Source organism: Schistocerca piceifrons, chromosome 11 (assembly GCF_021461385.2).
Source record: "Schistocerca piceifrons isolate TAMUIC-IGC-003096 chromosome 11, iqSchPice1.1, whole genome shotgun sequence".
Taxonomy (NCBI): Eukaryota; Metazoa; Arthropoda; class Insecta; order Orthoptera; family Acrididae; genus Schistocerca; species Schistocerca piceifrons.
In genome coordinates this window covers 101,934,654-101,952,219 of record NC_060148.1, presented here as the reverse complement: position 1 = coordinate 101,952,219, position 17,566 = coordinate 101,934,654, and the positions used below count along the sequence as shown (strand labels likewise).

Sequence of the window (17,566 nt, the reverse complement as noted above, 5' to 3'; positions counted from 1 at the left end):
ACGGTCTTGGCGTGCATCCGTGCGTCGCTGCGGTCCGGTCCCAGGTCGACGGGCACGTGCACCTTCCGCCGACCACTGGCGACAACATCGATGTACTGTGGAGACCTCACGCCCCACGTGTTGAGCAATTCGGCGGTACGTCCACCCGGCCTCCTGCATGCCCACTATATGCCCTCGCTCAAAGTCCGTCAACTGCACATACGATTCATGTCCACGCTTGCGCGGCATGCTACCAGTGTTAAAGACTGCGATGGAGCTCCGTATGCCACGGCAAACTGGCTGACACTGACGGCGGCGGTGCACAAATGCTGCGCAGCTAGCGCCATTCGACGGCCAACACCGCGGTTCCTGGTGTGTCCGCTGTGCCGTGCTTGTGATCATTGCTTGTACAGCCCTCTCGCAGTGTCCGGAGCAAGTATGGTGGGTCTGACACACCGGTGTCAATGTGTTCTTTTTTCCATTTCCAGGAGTGTAGATAGAGGAGGTGATAGACTGAGGTAGGGACCAGGAAATGATGGACAGGGTAAGTGGAGGCAGGGGGAGATGATAGGAGGTAATGGACCGAGAGAGGAGGGGCAGGAGAAAACATAAAGGGAGATGGGTGTGGGAGGAAATGAACACTGATAGGCTGGGAGTAGAAGATGAATGAGGAGAGGGGACTACAGTAGATAGGTGGGAGAGATGGGCAGGAGGAGAGGAACAAAGATAGGGGAAGAAGAGATGGTTAAAAATGGCTCTAAGCAATATGGGACTTAACATCTGAGGTCATCAGTCCCTTAGACATAGAACTACTTAAACCAAACTAACCTAAGGACATCATACACATCCATGACCAAGGCAGGATACGAACCTGCGACCGAAGCAGCCCTGTAGTTCCAGAATGGAGTGCCTAGAACTGCTCGGCCACAATGGTCAGCGAAGAAGAGATGGGTTTGGAGAAGAGGGAGATGAGGACAGAAAGGTAGAGAGGTGTAGGTGATGATGGAAAGAGAAATGGTGGCAGAAGGAGATGGATAAGAGAAAGAGGCCAGGAGGATATGGACAGGGAAGGATTGAAGATGCGAAGGGAGAGGGTGCAAGAGGAAATGGATATAGAGTGGGGGCAGATTTAAATGGAATAACAGATTGGGGGCAGGAAGAGATGGAGAGGGAGAGTGAGGAGAGGCTGTTGACAAAGTGGGGTGGAGGATATGGACAGTGAGAAAAGGGGAAGGAGAAAATGGAGAGAAGGGGTGGAGAATATGGACAGTGTGAGAGAGGGGAGGAGGAGATGTAGAGAGAGAAACTGGAGGAGATAATCAGAGATAGAGGGAGAATGAGATGGGGGGATGCAGGAGCCAAATGGATAGTGTAGATGAGTAGTGGTAAGATGGAAAATGATGAGAGCATAGGATGAGATGGACAGACAGGGGGGTGAAGTGGAGATGGGTGAAGACAGTGAGTAGGCAGAGATGTATACAATATATGTGCCATACAGGTTCGCAAGTGAAACTGTGGGGACAGTGACATACAACTGGTCATCTAAACTGTACACATATATCACAGACATTATAGTCAGTACGATTTAGGAGCATACGGGCTGTTCCAACTTTATAAAGTACCTTGAATTATTGGCACATGGACAGCACTGACTCGGAAAATATCTTTCTTATGGAACGCAAGCGATTTTTGTTCACACAAAGTAATTACTGCTATCGACAGAGGACCTGCAGTTGATTTCATAATTCTAGGCCTACCGATAACTATTGAAACAGTTGCTTACAACCAGCTTCTAATAAAATTACAATCCTATGGAGTATCATCTGCGACTGAATTCGTGATTTCACGCTATAAGGCTCTCATTATTCATCTCTTGGTGCTCCATCTCTCTTTCCATTCCTCTTTATCCCAATCCATCACCATCTGCCCTTCTCTCTAGCATCCCCTTCTCCATGTATTTCAACCTCCCCCACCCATGCTCACCCAGACATGTAGCCCCTATTAAACGTGACGACAAAACAAGCCGATAATACTCCCACAACACACCTATAATACTGGGTGGCTTGAAACCAATTAATTCTCTTGACATATATGTGGTTGTGCTCTGTATGGCGTCTGCAGGGTGAACCACCTCAAGCTTGGACTGCAAATATTATGGAAATGGAAAGTGCTATTGACGTGCAGTTTTCACAGAATGAATTCGAAGCCAGGGTCTCGTACTGTTATCCAATAAACAGATTGTAATAATACTTAGAAAGTGTATTTTCTGTGCAGTTGATTTCATAATTCTAGGCCTACCGATAACTATTGAAACAGTTGCTTACAACCAGCTTCTAATAAAATTACAATCCTATGGAGTATCATCTGCGACTGAATTCGTGATTTCACGCTATAAGGCTCTCATAATTCATCTCTTGGTGCTCCATCTCTCTTTCCATTCCTCTTTATCCCAATCCATCACCATCTGCCCTTCTCTCTAGCATCCCCTTCTCCATGTATTTCAACCTCCCCCAGCCATGCTCACCCAGACATGTAGCCCCTATTAAACGTGACGACAAAACAAGCCGATAATACTCCCACAACACACCTATAATACTGGGTGGCTTGAAACCAATTAATTCTCTTGACATATATGTGGTTGTGCTCTGTATGGCGTCTGCAGGGTGAACCATCTAAAGCTTGGACTGCAAATATTATGGAAATGGAAAGTGCTATTGACGTGCAGTTTTCACAGAATGAATTCGAAGCCAGGGTCTCGTACTGTTATCCAATAAACAGATTGTAATAATACTTAGAAAGTGTATTTTCTGTACCTGCGATTTTTCTAATGAAAAAATCTTTTTGCCAGTAACAAACTAAAAATAGGGTAAACTAGAATTTCGGTGCTGTTTGCTGCAGAAGTTATGAAATACCACATTGTGAGAAGTTTCCACACTGACACTTCTTTGTGCCATTCGACCTGCGTAGTTGTTAGATCGATGTTGTTATGTTCGTTTACAGTGTGCTTGTGTGTTCCTAGAGAGCAGTGCTATCAGTTTTCTATGTGACAGTCTAAGCAGTAGCTCATGTGTATACAACGGGATTTATCAGTGCAGAAAAAGCTGACATGCTCATGGTGCATGGAGAGTGTAAGAAGAATGCAGTTTGTTCTTCTACAGCGCTTGCGGCAGGATCCCAATCTCGACCATCTTCTCAATCAGTTGTGTGAAAGTGATAGTGTAAGAACTAGGGAACGTAACGGAATGAAGCAAGTGATGACAGAAGAGCGGGAAATTAACGTTCTTCCTGTTGTAGCAGTTGATCAACACTTTACCTCCTGTGCAATCGCATGTGTAAGTGACATGGGTCAGGCAAGTGTCCTACACATTCCCCATCAGCCTAAATTCCATCCCCATTACATCTACCTCAATGAAGAGCTCCATGGAAACAATTATAAGAATCGTGTTAACTTCTGTACATGGGAATTGCGACTAGTACTCCATATGTATTACGTACCTTGTTTAGTGGTGAAGCCAGGTAAACCACCAAAACGTGTGCTATTGGTGTGTTGACAATCCCCATTGGCTTCCTCAGGTGGAACATCAGCGCCCATGGAGTGTAAACATTGCTGTGGGATAGTAAACCGTCAGATCATAGGCATGAGTTTCATAGATAGAACACTGAATGCGTACAACTATCACAGCTTCCTAACAAACCATCTCCCACAGATACTAGAGGCTTTCCTCTGCACACAGAGAGGAACCTGTGTTACCAATATGACCGCTGTCCAGTACATAGTGCGTGGAGTATTACAGCATGTCTTCACAAATTGTTTCCAAAACGTTAGATTGGATGCAGAGGACCAGTACGTTAGGTGCCCCATTTTCCAGATTTGATGCCTGTTGACTTTTTCTGTGGGGAAAGCTGAAAGACGCTGTCTGCAAGGACATACCAACTACACCCAATGATACATAACGACGCATAACTGCAGCCTGCTCGGAGATGTTCGACGAAACGCTAGCATGTGTGCAGCAGTCGCTCCATACCAGATTGGAAACGTGTTCTGCCACTGCTGGTGGTCATTTTGAACACAACCTGTGATGGTCAGTTACCTCGTTACGGCCCAGAATGCACATAACTAGTGCATGCATTTGTGTTGTTCTTTGGTGTGTACTACTACAGGTATTGTACAAGTGACAGTGTGGCAACTTTCCAAAGTATTTATATTGTAAGCAGCTTGCACTAGAATCCTGTAACACATCAACTAACATAATTTACGCTATTTTTAGTTTCTTAATGTCAATAAGAATTGTTCCATTCAAAAAGTGTACTTTTGCACAAAAAATACACTTTATAAATATTATTACAAACTGTTTATTGGCCAACAATAAACAGCACCTGACTATCTGCACGTTCTGTGATAACTGCGCATCAACAGCACTTTCCATCTCCGCAATATTTTCGGTGCTAATTTTATTTTAGTCGCCCTGTATGTATACTTTAAATTTTCTTTTACACACATATCTGCAGCCAAGCTGCTGTCCTGGAAACTAGCATGAGTTTTTGCAGCGCCTATGTGACCAATCGGTACATCCGAACATTATGAAGCACCGAGAAGAAAACGATTTATTGACACATAATCAGCACGGACTCTGAAAATATCATTATTTTAAAACACAACTAACTCTTTTTACTCACGAAGTAATAAGTGCTATCGACAGGGGATTCCTATTTTTAGATATCCAGAAGGCTTTCGACACCGTTCCTCACAAGCTTCTTCCAACCAAGCCGGCCGGAGTGGCCGAGCGGTTAAAGGCGCTACAGTCTGGAACCGCACGACCGCTGCGGTCGCAGGTTCGAATCCTGCCTCGGGCATGGATGTGTGTGATGTCCTTAGGTTAGTTAGGTTTAAGTAATTCTAAGTTCTAGGGGACTTATGACCACAGCAGTTGAGTCCCATAGTGCTCAGAGCCATTTTTTTCTTCCAACCAAACTGCGTGCCTATGGAATATCGCCTGAGTTGTGCAACTGGATTCGTGATTTCCTGTCAGAAGGGTCACAGTTCGTAGTAACAGACGGAAAGACATCGAGTAACAGAAGTAATATCCGGCGTCCAACAAGGAAGTTTTATAGGCTCTCTAATGTTCCTGATCTATATTAACGACATAGGAAAAAAACTGAGTAGCCGTCTTAGGATCTTTGCAGATGTCTTGTAATGTCATCAGATGACCAAACCGAATTGTAAAATGATTTAGATAAGATATCTGTGTGGTATTGAAAATGGGAATCGACACTGAATAAAAAAAACTGTGAAGTTATTCTCATGAGTACTAAAAGAAATCCGCTAAATTTCGATTACGCGATGGCTCACACAAATCTGAAGGCTGCAAATTCAAGTAAATACTTAGGGATTACAGTTACAAATAACCTAAATTGGAACGAGCACGTAGATAAGGTTGTGGGTAGACCAAACCATAGTCTGCGATGCGTTGGCAGAACACTTGGAAGGCGCAACAGGTCTTCTAAAGAGACTGCTTACACCACGCTTGTCCGCCCTATTCTGGAGTATTGCTGCGCGGTGTGGGATCCCCATCAGGTGGTACTGACAGATGACACCTGATAATTTCAAACAAGGGCTGCTCGTTTTATATTATCGCGAAATAGGGGAGATAGTGCCACAGAAATGATATGTGAATTGGAGTGGGAATCATTAAAACAAAAGTGTTTTTCGTCGCAATGGGATCTTCTTATGAAATTTCAATCATCAGCTTTTTCCTCCGATTACGAAAACATTCAGTTGGCTCCCACCTACATAGGGAGAAATGATCATCACTATAAAACAAGAGAAATTAGGGCTCACACAGAAAAATGTAAGTACTGGTTTTTCCTGCGCACCATTCGAGAGTGGAACGGTAGGGAGACATCTTGAAGGTGATTCATTGAACCCTCTGCCAGGCACTTTATTGTGAGCAGCAGAGCCATCACGTAGATGTAGATGTAGATGTAGAACCCTGCATAGCATATGGGGCTTTATCTAGAAAAATCCGTTGACAGGGTACGATTTCATTCCTCTGCTGAATGTACCCCACAGCCATTTGGGAAGCTTGAGAAAGGGGTCACATGTTGCCACTGGGCGCGTCCTGTGGAGCAGAGGACACTGAAGTGTCGCCCTCTTGTGACGCAGTCGCCATGCAGAGCAGACGCTCCTGTATTTTCAGCCTTCTGTCGTAGCTGACCGCACTTTGCGGACTGTTCCCTTCTCTGCTCTCTGGTACCAGAAACCAGCTTTCTCTAAACGTGCGCTACCTTCTTCTCTCTTTCCTGCACCAGTACTTCACTAACAGACTGATGAACGACCGTCAAGTCCAGCCTGGACAAGACCTCGTGTACTCCGTAATTTTCAAAATGTACCAGAATGTTGGTTTCTCTGCCAGTGCTCTTCTCTCGCATTCTTGACACAGTGCACTTCCACAAGTGGTGCGATTTGTACAATTATTGTGAACTGGTTTTGACTTTACCACCATACAGGAAACTGGTAACATTCTGTGTAATGATGTGTAAATGCTTTGTTGTACATAAAGACAGTGAGTGAGTAATGTATGAGGGAGTGCCTGATTTTCTCTTAATATATGCGAGATGACTCATGTAAGATTTTGACCTTAAAAATACACAATGCGATCAAAAGTATTCAGACTCCTGGCTGAAAATAACTTACAAATTCGTGGCCTCTCCATCACTAATGCTGGAATATAATATGGTGTTGGCTCACCCTTTGCTTTGATGACAGCTTCCATACTCGCAGGCATACGTTCAATCAGGTGGTGGAAGGTTTCCTGGGGAATGGCAGCACATTCTTCATGGAGTGCTGCACTGAAGAGATATATCGATGTTTTTCGGTGATACCTGGCATGATGCCGGTGTTCCAAAGCATCCCAAAGGTGTTTCATAGGACTCATATCAGGACTCTGTGCAGTACAGTCCGTTACAGGGATGTTATTGTCTTCTACTGACGCCTTAGACTCTGCATTATGAACAGGTGCTCGATCGTTTTAAAAGATGCAATAGCCATCCCCGAATTGCTCTACAACAGTGAGAAGCAATGAGATGCTTAAAATATCAATATAGGCCTGTGCTGTGATAGTACCACGCAAAAAACAAGGGGTGCAAGCTCCCTCCATGAAAAACACGACTACACCATAACACCACCGCCTCCGAATTTTACTGTTGCCACTACACACGCTGGCAGATGACGATCACTGGACATTCTCGATAACCACACCTGCCATCGGCTCGCCACATCGTGTACCGTTATTCGTCACTCCACGCAACGTTTTTCCACTGTTCAGTCGTCCAATGTTTACGCTCCTTACAGCAAGCGCGGCTTTGTTTGGCATTTGCCTGCGTGATGTGTGGCTTACGAGCAGCCGCTCGACTGTGAAATCCAAATTTTCTCACCTCCCGCCTAACTGTCATAGTAGTTACAGTGGATCCTGATGCAGTTCGGAATTCCTGTGTGTTCGTCTGGATAGATGTCTGCTTGTTACACATTACGACCTTCTCCAACTGTCGGCAGTTTCTGTCAGTCAACAGACGAGGTCGGTCGGTACGCTTTTGTGCTGTATTTGGTGCTTCACGTTTCCATCTCACCATTACATGTCAAATAGTGGACCTAGGGATGTGTAGGAGTGTGGAAATATCGCATACAGACGTATTATAAAAGTGACGTCTAATCGCCAGACGATGTTCAAAGTCCGTGAGTTTTTGTGAATTTTTTGATTAATTTCAGCCAAAAATAACAGAGTTGCTCTGTGATATCCACTGAAGATTGTGAGTATAGTTCTCCAATTACGTACAGTGTAGCCATTCCGATTTTCATCTGAAATCAGAGAGGATTTGATTTTACATTACTAACTTATTTTCTAAGAATATGAGCCTCAATGCAGGTGAAAATAATGAAAATTAAAAACTGTGCAGGCGTTGGAACAATTTACTGCGATTTTCACGTTTTTTTCTCCATTTAGGCGAAGAAAAATACCCGTGCAATCGTGACATCTCCTCATAAGTTGGTTCATATAATTAGTAATTTCATACACAATCATATTATCACATTTAATAATGATCGATTCAATACTTTTTGAGTTAGACTGGACGCAAATGTCAAAATAGTCATTTGGAGATGAACGCGTTTGAGAAATCAATTCTTGGAAACTGGAAATTCAAGGAAGTCAACAATAATGTAAAATGCTTACCAATTGATCTGCGATTCCAGAGCCATATAGTAATCCTTCTTCTTTCTCAGAGGCTTCGTTTTGCGCTTGCAGCAGTGCTTTCCGAGCTATCCGACCTTCCTTCGTTTCAATGAGCTACGTCGATTCTGCCAGCATACGCCCTGGTTATCCATTTGTTCGGCATAACTGAAGCTTTACGTGTCTCCTAAAATTCCTGCCTCGTTCATGGCCATCAGAAGGGATGAATTTCCTTCATTGAATAAGCCAGCTGCTAAATACGACGCCAAATCAACCACTTTTAGTCCGGAGTGCAAGTGTTTGGGAGCTAATCACCAAATAGTGGAATTAAAAGTTTCATTAGCATTTTGTGTGTGGCCACCTACACATTTCTCCAGTAATTCATCCCCTGATAAATCTTATATGGGAAGAATTTCCTTCTGTACGAATGCGAATTTCGCTTTGAAATTTTGACAGAGTACTCTTGGATAGTTAGCTTAACGATTTCTCGAACCTCCTAGTGTGGTTTCCGCATTAACCATCGTAATCCAAATTAGGTTATTATATTAATTTAGATTTTCTATCCAGTTTGTTGAAAGTAAATGAATTGTGGAGATATATTTACTCATAAATTTACAGATTCTCCAGCAGTTGTTTATTTGGCCTGACAGCATTGTCCTTACATCATGTTCTGCAGAAGCGTTAATTGGTTCATCTGCATTTTTGTCGCAATTCTCACTGCTGCCGACTATAGCGACTCTCATCCCAGTACAGGTAAAGATTTTACTTGTATAAATTGACATAAGTCTGTATATGATAATGAATAACCAGTTTTAGTAGGTAATGAAAAACATATTCAATATTTTCATTAAGTATTTTATATATTTGTTTTTCAGGATTAGATCCCGAAGTCACAGTCTACCACTTTGGAACTGACAATATGAGTAAGTGTCATAATTTTCCATTACTTCCAGAAACTTTTCATGGTTCAAGAAATTCATGCAGTGCAAACTTATCTCATCGGTAGACGTATTTGATGATTTAATAACTGATTTGGGTCATTTGATTATTATGCATAAAATCTCTAAGTTCACTGAGTTTCTATATTATTACTTTTGTTTTTATAGTCGGTATGAGTTGGAATACAGTTTACATATGTGTTACATACGTGTTGGTACACCTTGAGAGTGGTAATCATGGCCTTTTTCTAAATTATTTTCATAAAGGTTTAGTGGTCCCGTCTAGATCAATATAACACATGAATAGACGAAGCTAAACAGAATCTATTTCACATAAGTAGTCGTGATATACAGGTATTTGACATGTATTCCAGGATTACAGTAGTACATTGTACATCGCCTTCCATAAATTTATATTGAGTACAGAAAAACCTTCTCACGTTCACAATATTTATATAACCAATTAAAAACAGGAATCTGATAATGGTAATCATCTCAGGAGGTATCCATCAGAAATTGTAATGCTTGTGCTGACTACCTTATAATCCTGTTTCTTATCTGTTTAAATTCATTGAGATATGGGTTCAAAATTATGGTACGTTTGCTTCCAACGTGTCCTTTCATCAGTGGCAGAGTTTTTAAATAATAGTGGATGTCATCATTGTGGTTCAGCTGAAGATTTGCTTTCATGTAAAACATAGTTCCATAGAACCTTCACATGGACACAAACAGTAAATTTTGAAGGAGTGTTAAGTATTCCCATCTATATAGATAACTTGTAGCACTTACTCCTTCAGTTTATTTTGAACAACATACTAGTTTCTCTTTTCTTGTAAATAATGGTTATTTTAGGAAGACAGGTATGACCTTAAGAGCCAGTTACATGGCACATGCTGTAACTATACCAGTAGCATTATGATTCTCTTGTTAGTAACAATAGTAAATCAATAATAAACCATGTTCCTCTTCACAGTGTGAGATATGTCATGTTCCCTATTATGATTGCTATCTGAGTGAATGTCCATCAAATTATTGCTATTTACTTTCTGTAACAATACGTTACAGAAAGTAACTACAAGTTGATCCACATTTTCGAAGAAGTATGTAGTTCAAAAATGGTTCAAATGGCTCTGGGCACTATGGGACTTAACATCTGTGGTCATCAGTCCCCTAGAACTTAGAACTACTTAAACCTAACTAGCCTAAGGACATCACATACATCCATGCCCGAGGCAGGATTCGAACCTGCGACCGTAGCAGTGGTGCGGTTCCGGACTGAGCGCTTAGAACTGCGAGACCACCGCGGCCGGCAGTATGTAGTTGATATGTACACTGTTTCAAAGGAACCACATGGTAAACAAAATGTCATTCTAGAATGGGACGTAATTGATGTCTGTAGATCATAAATTTTAAGTAACCACGTTGGTGTCGTCTGTAAGCATTAATTTAATTTCACACATACTTAACGCCTGCTGTGTGCAGATTGTTACCAGAAATTTGAAGCATAAGGGGACGCTAGGCTATACAAAAATGTAACTCCTTGTTCTGATGTCACAGAAACTTCCTGTGATGAGACAAGTTTTTAGCCGGTTAACTGATGAGTTACTGATTTTATAATTGCTAATAGCAGGCTGAACAGCACAAAGGCTTTAGTCAAATCACGCAAGCTATTTACAGAAGAACAATTTCTGTGTCAACGCTCTAAGGTATACACAAATACAAAGATAGGAATATTCCTCGGAAAGCCAAATTATTTTTATTCCTAATTGCAAAGAATTCAATACATTTGATTGTATGAATTAATTATTTTAATAATTTAAGGTTTTCCACATTTGTAACATCCAATTAGAGTTCCCTGGAATTTTGTGTAGGGCACCTTTTTCTAAAGAGTTCATATAATGGTGTATTTCGTTTTGATAAGACCAAAACTGTGGTGAAGTGTTGCATTAAAACATGAATGAAATCTATGTATTCCATCTAGTTCCCCAGAGTAGGTTTTCAGCTGTTTACATGATGTACTGCCACATCATGTGATGTATATTTCTGGAAGGCAGGATGGTTTGGTTGAGTTACCCAGTGGTTACAGACAGGTGACTCATAACTTTCATGTAAAATATTGGGAGTTAGTTGTTGTAGGATATACACTGCAAGTCTAATGTCAGTGACATTTGAGCATCTCATGTATCTGTTCAGTTTGTGTCATTTACCTTCTGCCTAGTCTGATGCACTGTCGCAACTTCCTCCCTGTGCCAACCTCTTACCTTCAGAGTAGAACTGGTTATCTCACGTTCCATGTTGAAAATTCGTACCAGGACGTAAAATCTTAGAAATATTTTCCTTATGTTTGGTTGTAGTAGACACCTTCGACGGAGGAAAGCCATCTTTCCCTCTGCATGTCTGCCTCTGAAATCCGCCTTACTTTGTCCTTCATCTGTAATTTTGCTTTCAAGGAAGCAAATTTCCTTCATCTATTTTGTAATCCCAGACTTTGACGTTAAATTTAACGCTAATCTCGTTTCTGGTATTCCTCATTACGTTAATCGTTCATTTGTTCACACTAAGTACATATTTGCATTCATTTGACTCCCCATTCCACACAACAGACCTAATAATTCTTCCCGATCTTCACTGACAGTAATGTTTTCAGCGAATCTTCCCCATGGCACTTATAACCATGACTGTTAATCCTACTCCTACGTTTGTCTTTTATTTTATTACGGTTTCCTAAATGTACAGATTAGACAGTGGCGGAGAAACACCGTTTCATTAAGTTACACCCTCATTAAGCACATCTCTTTTCTCATAGTCTTCCGTTCTTATAGCTCCTTTTGTGTTCCTATATATATTATTATATACCCAAATTTCCCAGTATTTCCAGTCATTTCACGCTGTAGAACGTTTTTCCTAGGTAGAAGAATTCTATACAAGTATCTAGATTCTTATTAACTCTTGAATACATTACGAAGTGGAATGCAGCACATGTGTTTTGGGTTCTGTCGTGTTTCCTATGCACTTACGCTACATCTGTTCTCCAGAACAGAGCTTTCTTTGTGGACCAAAGTCTCCTCCAGCCACTCACCCTTCCACTGATGCAAGACTCTCTTAAGCTCAACATCGAGGTGATAGCATACAGGAGGATGGCACACTGTAATACTTGAGAATCGAGACAATCCTCTTGGCGGCCAGATCTGTCCTTTCATTCTTCACAATTCCGATGTGTTTTTGTACCTAGCAAAAAGACACCTAAATCCCCAGTCGTTGTAGTTGGAGCAGGGACTAGCTTCCCTGCTGAGTACAAACGTCTCACAGGGTGAAGGGAACGTAGAAAATCGGATGACACAAGAAATTTATCACTGGAAGAACGTCTCACCTACTCCAATGACCGCAAGATCGCATAAAATTCTGCATAAAAGACAGTAAACGCTTAAGGCAGTCTGATCTTGAGGACAAGATCTGTCAAAAAAACGTAGCAACCAACAGGATCCCCCTGTAGCGATGCGTGCATAAAAACAGCTATATTGTTGTGGTGCCCAGGTAAAATGTCAGAAAATATCTCATTAAAAGCGGAAGCAGGAGTGTAATCTCTCTTGTAGCGTTCCAAATCTAAAATCACTCTGGGTCTCTCCAGTAACCATAGCAGCAAGCAGTTAAAACCCTCGATTTGGAGCAGTACTGGCTCCTCACTGAGGGACTCCAGCACATGTTGCACGTGGATCGCAAGTGGCATTGTGGCTCTTAAACGGTTGGAAATAAGTGGGATGAGCAACATTATAGAGTGTGGGTGAAGTTGGAGCTGTGAGGAACTTGCATGCCTGATGCAGTAGGTGGAGCTGCTGGTGACCCCCCCCCCCCCCTCCCCAGCCTCTGCACATAGGCTGAGTATGGGACTTGTCCTATAGCGACCTGTGGCCAACTGGAGACCCTCAAGGTGGACAGTGTCAATTCAAATCAAAAGGCCTCGCCAATGCATGAACCATGCACCCATAGTCCAGCCATGAATGCATGAAAGCCGTATAAAACTTCAGTGCTCAGATACACATTGCTGCGGCTCAATGCAAGTTCTTTAGCTGTCAGAATCTACATTCCTAAATCAATATCTAGGGTCCGGGGTCTCTCCCAGGAATGCTGGTCCCCATGTGCCACAATGCATCCCTTGTGCATCAGCTCTCATCTGTGACTAGATTTTAGCTCACTTTCCTGATGAAAACCTCCAATAGAATCTTCTGAACCTCAAAGATCCATTGCTAATCTCATGACTTCCTATCATTCGAGCTTCTGAGCAGGCTGCCACAGCAGCAGCTTTTATCGAAGACCCAATTCTTGTATTTGCCACATAACCCAAATTGGAAGAACATTGGTTGTAGCACAAGTCAGGGACAGTCCTCAATGCCATTTCCACAAGGTGAATTGTGTTACTAGCTGTTAGTGTGCCCACAAAGCTGAAATTTGCCACACCTCCACTTCTATGTCTGTGGACTGGTGACTGGGCGACACCAAGGAATATTCTTCCCAACCATATTTTACAAAAGCGGCGCTGGTACCTATATATACTCTTGCAGTCCACTCAGTTGCTGTCTATACAAGTCAAGATGTAACGCAAGCCAGTCAACTTCCAGACTAACACTGGGTCATCAGCTACAGTAATCGACTGGGCTACACAAGCCATTAAGTCTCCTCCAGGCACCCCTTCACAACAGAGTTATGTAGTTTTAGTAAAAACACCATTTCTGTTACAGGACATACCTGTTAGAGGACTTTTCCATAGCAAACGCTACTGTGGCGTTACAGTAACTCCAGCTTGGATTCTGATGGTTGTGGCCCCTCAGGTCTCTAACCTGTCCAGCATAGACTTATTCCATGCCTTGGGGCTTGAGTTCTGCGCCAATTCTGATGCAGTCCAAGCACTGGGCCTCTCCCTACACCACCTACATCTTGGTTAAATTAGGACCAGTGTTCTGCCAGTGAGCATCCTGGGGATCCAGTCGCATATATCCCTTACACCTACTGCAGCTCCAAACTCCAAAATTATTTAAGGTCCGTAGCGTCGAGTTTGCATACCAGGATAAGCATCAACAGGACTTGCAACATCTTCAGGATGAGGGCGTCATCATCCCAGTAACACACAGCCAAAGGGCCCTTCCTATTTGACTGTGGAGAAACCATCAGGCGCTGGCAGCATTGGTGATGACTTCCAGGACACTGTGAATGCCTAATCTGTAGTCGTCAGATATACCACTCCCATGCTTCAGGAGACTGTTTACATCTCGCTGGGTCTATGGTATTTGCCAAAAATGACCTTCATTATGCTTATTTGCCCAAAATGATCTTCATGATGCGTATCTACACCTCACACTGCGTCACGGCTCCCAGGAGACTAAAATCATAAACATCATAGCCACTCCTTTTGGATTGCTCCAATATACATAGCTTCCGTTTGGCATCGCCAAAGTTACATCAATTTTTTGGAGGTACTATGTTGTTGGTGTGGTCTTCAGTCCTGAGACTGGTTTGATGCACTCTCCATGCTACTCTACCCTGTGCAAGCTTCTTCATCTCCCAGTACTTACTGCAACCTCCATCCTTCTGAATCTGCTTAGTGTATTCATCTGTTGGTCTCCCTCTACGATTTTTACCCTACACACTGCCCTCCAATGCTAAATTTATGATCCCCTGATGCCACAGAACTAGTCCTATCAACCGGTCCTTTCTTCTTGTCAAGTTGTGCCACAAACTTCTATTCTCCCCAATTCTATTCTATACTTCCTCATTAGTTATGTGATCTACCAATCTTCAGCATTCTTCTGTAGCACTACATTTCGAAAACTTCTGTTCTCTTCTTGTCCAAACTATTTATCGTCCATGTTTCAATTCCATACATGGCTACACTCCATACAAATACTTTCAGAAACGACTTCCTGACGCTTATATCGATACTCGATGTTAACAAATTTCTCTTCTTCACAAACGCTTTCCTAGTCATTGCCAGTCTACATTTTATATCCTCTCTACTGCGACCATCATCAGTTATTTTGCCCACCAAATAGCAAAATCCTTTACTACTTTAAGTGTCTCATTGCCTACTCTAATTCCCTCAGCATCACCCGACTTAATTCGACTACATTCCATTATCCTCGTTTTGCTTTTGTTGTTTTTCATCTTATATCCTTCTTTCAAGACACTATCCATTCTGTTCAACTGCTCTTCCAAATCCTTTGCTGTCTCTGACAGAATTACAATGTCATCGGTGAACCTCAAAGTTTCTATTTCTTCTCCAAGGATTTTAATATCTACTTCGAATTTTTCTTTTGTTTCCTTTACTGCTTGCTCAATATACAGATTGAATAACATCGGGGAGAGGCTACAACCCTGTCTCACTCCCTTCCCACCAACTGATTCCCTTTCGTGCCCCTCAACTCTTATAACTGCCTTCTGGTTTCTGTACAAATTGTAAATAGCCTTTCACTCCCTGTATTTTACCCCTTCCACCTTTAGTATTTGATAGAGAGTATTCCAGTTAACATTGTCAAAAGGTTTCTCTAAGTCCACAAATGCAAGAAAAGTAGGTTTGCTTTTCTTCTAAGATAAGTCATGAGGTCAGTATTGCCTCATGTGTTCCAACATTTCTATGAAATCCAAACTCATCTTCCCCAAGGTCGGCTTCTACCAGTATTTCCATTCGCCTGTAAAGAATTCGTGTTAGTATTTTGCAGCTGTGACTTATTAAACTGATAGTTCGGTAATTTTCACCTCTGTCAACAAGTGCATTCTTTGGGATTGGAATTACTATGTTCTTCTTTAAGTATGAGGGCATTTCGCCTGTCTCATACATCTTGCTCACCAGATGGCAGAGTTTTGTAAGGACTGGCTCTCCCAAGGCCGTCAGTAGTTCTAATGGAATGTTGGCTACTCCTGGGGCCTTGTTTCGACTCAGGTCTTTCAGTGCTCTGTCAAACTCTTCACACAGTATCGTACCTCTCATTTCATCTTCATCTACGTCCTTTTCCATTTCCATAATATTGTCCTCAAGTACATCGCCCTTGTATAGACCCTCTATATAGTCCTTCCACCTTTCTGCTTTCCCTTCTTTGCCTAGAACTGGATTTGCATCTGAGCTCTTGATATTCATACAAGTGGCTCTCTTTTCTCCAAAGGTATCTTTAATTTTCCCGTAGGCAGTATCTATCTTATCCCTAGTGAGATAAGCCTCTACATCCTTACATTTGTCCTCTAGCCATCCCTGCTTAGCAATTTTGCACTTCCTGTCGATCTCATTTTTGAGACCTTTGTATTTCTTTCTGCCTGCTTCATTTACTGCATTTTTATATTTTCTCCTTTTATCAATTAAATTCAATATGTCTTCTGTTACCCAAGGATTTCTACCAGCCCTCGTCTTTTTACCTACTTGATTCTCTGCTGGCTTCACTACTTCGTCCCTCAGAGCTACCCATTCTTCTTCTACTGTATTTCTTTCCCCCATTCTCGTCAATCCTTCCCTTATGCCGTCCCTGAAGCTCTGGAAAACCTCTGGTTTAGTCGGTTTATCCAGGTCCCATCTCCTTAAATTCCCACCTTTTTGCAGTTTCTTCAGTTTCAATCTAGTTTATAACCTATGGATTGCGGTCAGAGTCCATATCTGCTCCTGGAAATGTCTTACAATTTAAAACCTGGTTCCTAAATCTCTGCCTTGCCATTTTATAACCTATCTAATACCTCCTAGTATCTCCCGGATGATTCCATGTATATAACCTTCTTTTATGATTCTTGAACCAAGTGTTAGCTATGATTAAGTTATGATCTGTGCAAAATTCTACCAGACAGCTTCCTCTTTCTTTTCTAATCCCCAATCCATATTCACCTACTATGTTTCCTTCTCTTCCTATTCTCGAATTCCAGTCACCCATGACTATTAAATATTCGTCTCCCTCCACTACCTGAATAATTTCTTTTATCTCATCATACTGTTCATCAATTTCTCCATCATCTGCAGAGCTAGTTGGCATATAAACTTGTACTACTGTGGTAGTCATGGGCTGCATGTCTATCTTGGCCACAATAAGGCTTTCACTACGCTGTTTGTTGTAGCTTACCTGCACTCCTATTTCTTTATTCATTATTAAACCTACTCCTGCATTACCCCTCTTTGATTTTGTATTTATAACCCTGTATTTACTTGACCAAAAGTCTTGATCCTCCTGCCACCGAACTTCACTAATTCCCACTATATCTAACTTTAACCTATCCATTTCCCTGTTTAAATTCTCTAATCTACCTGCCCATGTAAGGGATCTGACATTCCGCACACCGATCTGTAGAACGCCAATTTTCTTTCTTCTGATACCTACATCCTGTTGAGTAATCCCTGATCGGAGATCCGAATGGGGGACTATTTTACCAATGGAATATTTTACCCTAGAGGACGCCATC

The 17,566-nt window shown here is 42.1% G+C and overlaps 1 protein-coding gene across 2 annotated transcripts in view; it reads left to right on the top strand.

Moving 5' to 3' along the window:
• Positions 1 to 17,566, top strand: part of LOC124720047 (serine/threonine-protein phosphatase 6 regulatory ankyrin repeat subunit B-like) — a 59,750-nt gene that overhangs the window by 8,018 nt on the left and 34,166 nt on the right. For both annotated transcript variants that reach the window (XM_047245305.1, XM_047245304.1), the window contains exons 2-3: positions 8,823 to 8,957; positions 9,080 to 9,127. In XM_047245305.1, coding sequence (XP_047101261.1) covers positions 8,870 to 8,957; positions 9,080 to 9,127 — 136 coding nt within the window. In that variant the 5' untranslated portion in view covers positions 8,823 to 8,869. The remainder of the gene's footprint in view (positions 1 to 8,822; positions 8,958 to 9,079; positions 9,128 to 17,566) is intronic.